Raw genomic sequence first — 8,326 nt, forward strand, 5'->3', positions numbered from 1 at the left:
ATCATTGCCCCTGACCTTAAGATGCTGCCCCCTTAACCTTCATTGGATGGGATTTTCCCTGGAATTTCTTGTTTCCCAATAAAAGTCCACTCCCTGGAGTGTTCTCCCTCTGTCACTCGTCTCTTCAGTAAACCTCGCTACCGCATTAGGTGCCTGGAGAAAGGAGCTAGGAGAAGCCATCTCAAAGCTGGTTTTGAAGGTAATTAGAGTATTGTCTTTTTAATTTAAAACTCCCTAGCATTTACTCATGAATTGAACATTCTTTAATGAAGCCGGTGCTGGTAGAGTGGCAGACACAGCTGTGTGGGGGTTGGGTGTGGAATGGATTTATGTCTCTGAGAGATGGAGGAGCTGCAGTATGTGGCTACAGTTCAGAGTGAGGAGCCTAGCCTGCCTGAACAGTAGAGGAACATGTGTTCAGACTCAGCCCTGCTTATGGAGGGGTGACTGATAACTGAATTTGTGTACATTTTTGGTGTACATGAGGAGCTCACATGGGTAGATACTATGGAATGATTACTGAAAATCAGTTAATTTATCTACCTATCATGCAATATATTTAACTTGTGTGGGGGACATTGAAGATCTCTCAAAAAATTTCAAAAACAACCTTGTCTTGCTAACTGCAGTTACTATGTTGTACAGTAGACCCCAGAGTTCATTCATGTGGCAATAGAACTCTGTACACTTCTAACCAGCAGCCCATGTCTCTCACTAATCACCTCTTTACAATACTCATTCCACTCTGTTTCTGTGAAGTTCACTCTTTTAGAAGCCACATGGGTGAGATCAAACAGTATTCTTTTTTTGTTGTTTATTTTGTTGTTGTTGTTTTGGCAGTGCTGGGGATTAAACCCAGGGCCTTGTGCATCTGAGACAAGCACTCTAACAACTGAGCTATACCCCAGCCCCTCCAACAGTATTCTTATTTGCCACTTCCATGCTGCCCTCCAGGATCATTGGTCAGCACAGGGGCAGAATTTTCCTGGGTCGAAGGCTCAGTACCATTCCCCTGCATGTTAATGGACACAGCACCTCACCTACACACCTGCACACACTGGTGGACACCACATCTCACCTTGCTGCTGTCTTTCCTGTCGTGAACAGTGCTGCAGTGAACCTGGAGGTGCAGACGTCTTGTTGACTATGAATACTTTCCTTTAGATGCACAGCAGGGAGTGGGATTGCTGCCCCACAGGTGAGTTTTACTCTACAATTTCAGAGGCATCCTCCTGCACTTTTCCATGGTGGGGTGCAGGTTACCTGATCTCCCACATAATCTGCCCAAGGTTGACTTGCCCCATATTCCTGCCAACACTGTTTTCTCTGGTCTTTTTCATATTAACCATCCCAACACTTGTGGTGTAATATCTCCTTGTATTTTTATGCATTTTACAGATTGGTCTCTACAAGCAAAATTGATATATATGCTGGCCACTCTGTCTTCTTGAAAACTACATCTACTCACATACTTTGTCCAATTTAAAAATGATAAATTTTACTGTGAATATTGATGTAGAAAACAGGACACCATAAATATAGCAAAATGGTCACTAGAATAGAACAAACTCATCCAATGACTCTCATAAATACACATGTCAAGAACACTAATCATGTGATTATGTGGTAAAAATCCTATTCAGAATACAGAACCTCTAACATAGTCAGTATATTATACCTGAGATTTCCTTAACTGCTCACCCTATTTCCTATCTGGTAGGTTTTTACCCACAGCCATAGGTAGATGAATTTTTATATGAGTCCCATGTTCTGTGGAGTCACTTTCTTCCTTTAAGAGATTGCCAGCTCTGGCAGAGCTAGTCTTCCCAAGGCTAGGGGCCACCTTGACTATCCCAAACTGCAAATAACAAGAACATCTAAAAAATATAATGAGTCCAGTGATTAACAGGTGTCAAATAGACTAATACAGACAAAAACTGAACTGAAAGCCACACAGAAGAGTTTGAAAAACACTTGTGGTCACATAGGGCCCTTTTTTTTTCAAATATACTTCATCTGTTCCTCTTTCCCACATCTTGATCTGAACACTCTTCTATGCAGCTCTAGATGCCCAGGGATTCCTATGTGACCTGAGGACAGGGAGAAAGAAGCAACAGGGAGGGAAATCTCTCTCACAGCAAGCATGTTTGCAGTAGAGGTAAGATCACTCGTTTTACAGGTGGTCACAGAAAAAGTTCCCCTGGATCTGCCTCAGCATGTCTGCGTTTGCAGTCTATACCTTCAACCTTGTTTTCTCCCCCTTGTGTTATTCCAGATACTGCTTTGTTCTTCTGAGCCAGTGTGCTGTGTTTTCCATATCCACTTGTATGAAGTGGATTTAGTCTTTGCCAAGATTGGTGTTGAGTTTGCTTTTCTGCAAAGGAATTTCCCATTCTTTCTTTCCTGGGTGGAGTTCACTGCTGCCTATGCCTCGCTCTGCCCTTTCATGGAGTTTTGGAAGGGCTCACCCTTCCTTGTAAAAATGGATGACTTTACCAATTGATGTGGTGTGTCTCACAAGGATTTTAATTAGAAGCTTGGTGTCTGGTGTGGCAATGTTAAGAGGTGATGGGACTTTTATTTCTAGGTGTTTTAATTTTGGTGTTATTGTTTTAATTTTTGTGTTATTGTATCTGCAGACACATTAGGAGAGGTTACCAGCAGGATATTAATATTTTCAGGAAACAGATTAAAAATTTTCCCACTTGGATGGGGCTACTACAATATCTAAGCACCAGAGACTGGGGTATGTAATGAAAAATACATAATCCAGTGGCCTGGTACATAATGTGTGCCTGCACATATCACTGGACCAAATAGATATAATGCTAAAAGAACCACAGGGCCACATGTGGAGGGTGCCCTTTAGAGCTGGGCTTGAAGATGGAGTCCCAGCAGTCAAGAAGTGGAGAGAAGCTGGAGTGAAGGTGTGCATGTGTCCTTCAAAGAATATTCAAGGCACACAAACTGAAAAAGGAGGTATTTGTAAAATTCTGGATGGTTACTTGACTGAACACAAAGAATTGAACATCAGTGCAGAGGAGGAGTTATCTAGAGAATTGCAAAAAGCCTTGGCTGTGCCAATAAGCTCATCTCATTTCTGATACATGGTAGAGGCCAGCACTGCAGGGGGAGCAGATGGGGTGCAGCTGTGTTGAGGAGACCAGTGAAGGAAGTTAACAGATGAGGACCCTTCCACAGCCTCATGGCATCTTCAGCACAATCTACTTGCCTCCTTGACACAGAGGAGGGTGTCTAGGAAGACCAAACTGCACTTCACACTTGTCCCCTTGGGTGTGGTTTTATTCTAGGAGTTAACTAGCTCACTTATACATATGAATGTATGCCATGTATGTATGTACAGGCTCAAATTAATCATCATGAATACATAAGCAAAGCAATTCTTCAGTTCTGTGAAAACAAACTTTTTCAAAAATTATTGATATGTAGATATTCTTTGTAAACAGAACTTTAATCCTTATTGAGAATAAGTGTTGAATACAGAGAAGAGTTGCTAAAATACATATCAAATATTTTATTAATCAGGTTGTATTAAAAAATAGAAAGCTACTTTGGAGAGTTATATAGAAGCTTGGTGTTTTCCATGACAAAATGACTTTAGAGATATTCTTAATAATAATTAATTGCCTACATTTAATTTGTGATTTAGAAGGTTTACAATAGCTGCATTTCACATTTGACTCCCTGGGGAAAGAAGACCAGTGTTTTTGTTTCTATTGGAAAGTATGAAGAATTTGGAAGAAACCACATTTGATCAATGAGTACCTGTTACTTCAGGAGAAATGTGCTAATTTTGTGGCACCCACAGCCAACACTGGCCACATCAATGAAAATGGTGCACTGAGGTAGCAGTCTCTTTAGAAATGTAGTTCTTGATGTTTAACAAATCAGACCATTTCCTGCTGCCTCTGATCAGCAGAGATTCTATGTCATAGCACAGATTAAGATCATATGCCAATTGCTACTTACTATTTTAAAAAATCGGTATGAATTAGTTCATTGCACCAGGAAGAGTCCTCACATGTAACATTTTCCTCTCAATTGAATGAGAGAAATGTAAATTTCAAAAGAGCATTATATATCCATGTTTAATTCTAATAAGATTTTGGGTTTTCTTCATGTTCAGATTAATAAAAGCATTTTCTTCTTCAAAAATATAAAAATAAATGTAGGTGCACAGAATGGGTTGACATTCATAGAAACATTTGGGAAACTCTAGTAATATATGCTAAAGACAAGTAGATATAAACCTATGGTCAGAAAATGTGGGCTATTTGTAGATACTTATATGTACATATATGTTCCACATATATGTGTGCAAAGAAACACATGAAAGTATCATGAAAACATGTCACACTTCCCACATGTCAGTGCTGATCATGATGCTCCAATGTGTTGTACTGATCAGTTTCTGCTGCCTATCCAAATGCCTACACAAACACCTTATAAAGAAAGGAAATTTGTTGAACTACATTTCTGGAGACTCAGGAGCATGGTGCCAGCATCTGCTCAGTCCTGGTGAGGGCCTCACAGCAGATGGAATCACAAAGGTAGAATCACGTACAGAAGAGACCGCAGAGCAGAACAGGGAGCAAGAGACAGCAGTAATCCATCATTAATCCCCTCCTAGTGACCTCCCCATGACCAACCATCTTGTATTGCACCCACTTTTCAAAGGTTTCACCACCCAGCACATAACACTGGGGCAAAAATTCCAACTCATGGACTTGGGTTGGAAACATAAATCACATCCAAACCACAGCATGTGTGCATCAAGGGAGAAATGCTAGAATTGTTTGAAATCCTTTATTGAGATTCTATCATCAAAACATGGGAAAATACAAATTTGAAGAATATGGCATTTTCAAAGTCAAATATAAAACAGCTGATGTTAAATGATTTCATTTATGTAAATTGCAAACCGTTGAAACTGATCTCTATTCTTAGAAGTCACATACTGGTCACTCTTGGGGACACATACAGGAAAGAGGAGTCATACAGACTAGGGATTTGTTTTTCCATGTAGCATTTGCTTGCACAGGTGCAGTTTGTGAAATTTTATTAGAAATGCATGCCAACACATACATACAAACATTTCAAAGGGACTTATCACTGATTCAATAATAAGTAGTAAAATAAAATTTATTAGTACCCAATGCCGTAAATGACACAGATAGACAGTAAATAAAGATTAAAATCTATTTATCTTATGAAAATAAGAAATATTGCATTATGAAAATCACAGTACCAAAATCAATGAATTCAATATAAGCTGTTTAATAAAGAGGACATCAGTAGCCTTTGCTTCCCATCATGTCCAAGGTTATATGAAATGTATGTCTCATTTCATTGCAAAGGTAAACATTTGATAGTGTTCACTTTGACATTTTATTCAAAAGACACAGCTAAGGCATAACTATAACTTGTAGATAAATGAAAAATACATGTCACTTGTTTACACAAGTTAATAAACTAGAATAGTAGAAAATAAAGAAAGCAGATATTATGCTGAAGAATTCAGCAGTTGTTGTACTTGGTATATGATATCTAAAATTTATATTTGTTACATCTCCTTTTCCCAAATATTGTTGGATGGACAATAAAACCAAATCTAAGTGATACATATGTGCACCTACTCAGGTACACACATACACACACATGGACACAATATAATAAATAAGTCTAGGTGTGTTGATTGTCATTCTTGGAGATATTACTGTATCACTCTTCTTTCAATTTGTAAGCAAAAATGGAGAAACATGTAAGAATTGTGCAAAAGCCTACAACTTACACGTTCCTCCTGACAATGGGGATTTTTCTATTCCTCATTCCAGAGAGACCGAGCCTGGATGCACTGGAGTCCCTGCTCATGAGCAGAAAGGGGCTGAGAGCTGGGAAACTCCCAGAAACTATTGCACCCATCTTTACCAGCAGCCAGTGGGGATTACAAAAAATAATCATACAAACCTGAAAGATGCAGGAAAGTGTGTAAAAAGACACAAAAGTGCTCACCAAAAGAAGGATGGTTTGGGTGGCTCTAGACTCAGGGGAAGACCTGGGGGAGCTGGTCTTATGAACATGCTGCATTCTCTGCTTGTGCCTGTGCAGGATGAGCACCATGGAGCTGCTGGCCCAGAGCATGAACCCCACACACAGGGCATCAGGGAATGTTACCAGTACTGCATACAGTGATAATGAGGTTGTGTCAAGATGAACAGAAGAGCAGTATCCATAATCTTTCATGCTTGTGATATTATAGTTGCTCCTTTTTCCAGTCATATGTGAAATAATCATAATATTTACAAGCAGGTACAGAATCCAGCTCAGGAATATGGAGAAACAAATGTATTTGGGAGCTTTCACTTTAAGCTCTGAACAGCTGGAATTCTCAGGACTAATCTTCATGGCCTGGAAGACACTCAGGAGGCAGGTGCTGCCAATGGACACACCCCTACCCACTCTGTGAAGATAGAAAAGCAGCTTGCATCCAAAATTACTGAGGAAACCTTTCACTCCAAAAGCTGCCACTGTCTGGGGAACTCCTCTACACAGGAGAGCTAACAAGTTGGCCACAATCAAGTGCTGAAGAATCAAGTCTGTGTGTCTTACCTTGAACCCTATGAGGTAATGGACCAGATAATGGAGGAGAAGAGAGGAATTGCCCAGAGCTCCAACCACAGTCTGTGACAAGAAGATGATACCAACAACCACATCACTGGCTGCCACCCTGCCAGTTCTCTGCTGTGCCAGCCAGTGGGTCTGGCAGGCAACAGGAGGACTGGACTGCACATGTCCTATCAACCAAAACCCAGTATTGTACACTCTTCAGAGTTACCACTCTGAAAATTTACAAAAGGTCTTATTGCACTAGCAGGTTTTTATGAGGTTGGTATGGATAGTCAAATCATGAAGTATGTGTAAATCCCTGTTGTGAAGGCAGCACCTGGTGATTCATCTTCATGACATGAGCCAGGTGCTGAGATGACTTTGCTGATGACCAAGAGAACTTCTGCACACAGATATTAAGTCTCTGTCCAGATTCACACTCCAATCAGGTACAGAGGTGTCTTGAACCTGGCTGAGTGTTTACAGAGAGCACAGCAAGAACCATCAAGCTTCCCTAAAGGTCGTGAGCAGGTTCTTCTATCAATCCAGCTCATATTTTCTTCCATTTGTCTATATTTATATTGTCTTCAAAACTAGTGGTATCTTAGACAGTTCATTGTAAAATGTTCCCATTTACTCTGAAATATTAATTCTATGTGCAAGGTCACTTATGAAGGAACATTTAGATATTGATTTAATGACTGCAGATGCACTGAGGGAACCTCAGCCCTGCAAGCACCTGTGCCATGGTTAGTCCCATGCAGGGAGGCAGGACTGACTCCACATCAGGACAGCTCCCCATGACTCATATGGTGAATTGTTAGGAACACAAGCTCAAGGGCCCTATCTCAGGAATTTTGCCAATTCCCAGATCTTCTCCTAAGTCTTGGGATACTAAGAAATAACACATAATTAAAGAGTATAGTGTAGAAACAAAGTATTCACATTTTAGAAGACTCAGATATGTGTTAATTAATACCTAAGGAAAAAATGTATCAGAAAAACAATATTAGTGAATGATATTACAATAGGAGCCATTCAAGAAATTTGGTATGTGTTAGTATTTAAAAGTTGAAATACTAGAATTTCTGCATTCATTTGAATGCATATATTTAACAAAATTTAGTGGGTAAAAAAAATTATGTCCACTTGTTACTTAACAGATGGTGAAGAGCTTTCCTATGTACCCTGCACATTCATACCCTGATCCACTATCAGATTCCTATGCCAAATGGTACATTCACTACAATGAGAAAATATTCCACCTGAAAAAAATATAAAGCTCTTACAGATGGTAATAGAATTCTGTAATAACCTTGTCCACTATTTCCATACATGTTACTTTCCATAATACAGAGAAATGGCCTCACTATCCTTGAATTGTGATGCTTTCAGTATCGGTACAATTACTCTCTCCATTGTATCGGTACAATTACTCTCACCAAGCTGAGAGTCAGAGAAAATGTTCTGCCCAAGCAGTCACCATCAGCTCTCTCTCTGCACAGGCCTAAGAAGATTCCTGTGAGCTCCTCCTACTCCACACACAGGCAGGGAGATCCTATGAGTCTGGACCTAGAAATCATGAAGATTTAGTGTAGACTTCCTGTAAGGGAAACTGAGCAGCTGGGTGACTTTAAAACAACCTCCTTGTACACCTTGAAAATCACATTTAATTTTCTCTTGGATTAAACCACAGCAA

The 8,326-nt window shown here is 39.8% G+C and overlaps 1 protein-coding gene across 1 annotated transcript; it reads right to left on the reverse strand.

Moving 5' to 3' along the window:
• Nucleotides 1–5,808: 5,808 nt before the first annotated feature.
• On the reverse strand, nt 5,809–8,046 carry LOC114080080 (vomeronasal type-1 receptor 4-like). Its single transcript, XM_027921623.2, has 2 exons — nt 7,998–8,046; nt 5,809–6,815 (listed from the first exon to the last, which is right to left on the reverse strand). The coding sequence occupies exons 1-2, from the start codon at nt 8,044–8,046 to the stop codon at nt 5,809–5,811; spliced, it is 1,056 nt and encodes a 351-aa protein (XP_027777424.2).
• Nucleotides 8,047–8,326: the final 280 nt, after the last annotated feature.

This window comes from Marmota flaviventris, chromosome 18 (genome assembly GCF_047511675.1).
Source record: "Marmota flaviventris isolate mMarFla1 chromosome 18, mMarFla1.hap1, whole genome shotgun sequence".
NCBI classification, from domain to species: domain Eukaryota; kingdom Metazoa; phylum Chordata; class Mammalia; order Rodentia; family Sciuridae; genus Marmota; species Marmota flaviventris.

Bases quoted from the DNA above. Each gene is read 5' to 3' on its own strand.
- LOC114080080 (XM_027921623.2), bottom strand. From the start codon at position 8,046: ATGGAGAGAGTAATTGTACCGATACTGAAAGCATCACAATTCAAGGAT. The intron at 6,816-7,997 runs GTGAGGCCATTT...TTTGGTTGATAG, and splicing joins AGCATCACAATTCAAGGATA to GACATGTGCAGTCCAGTCCT.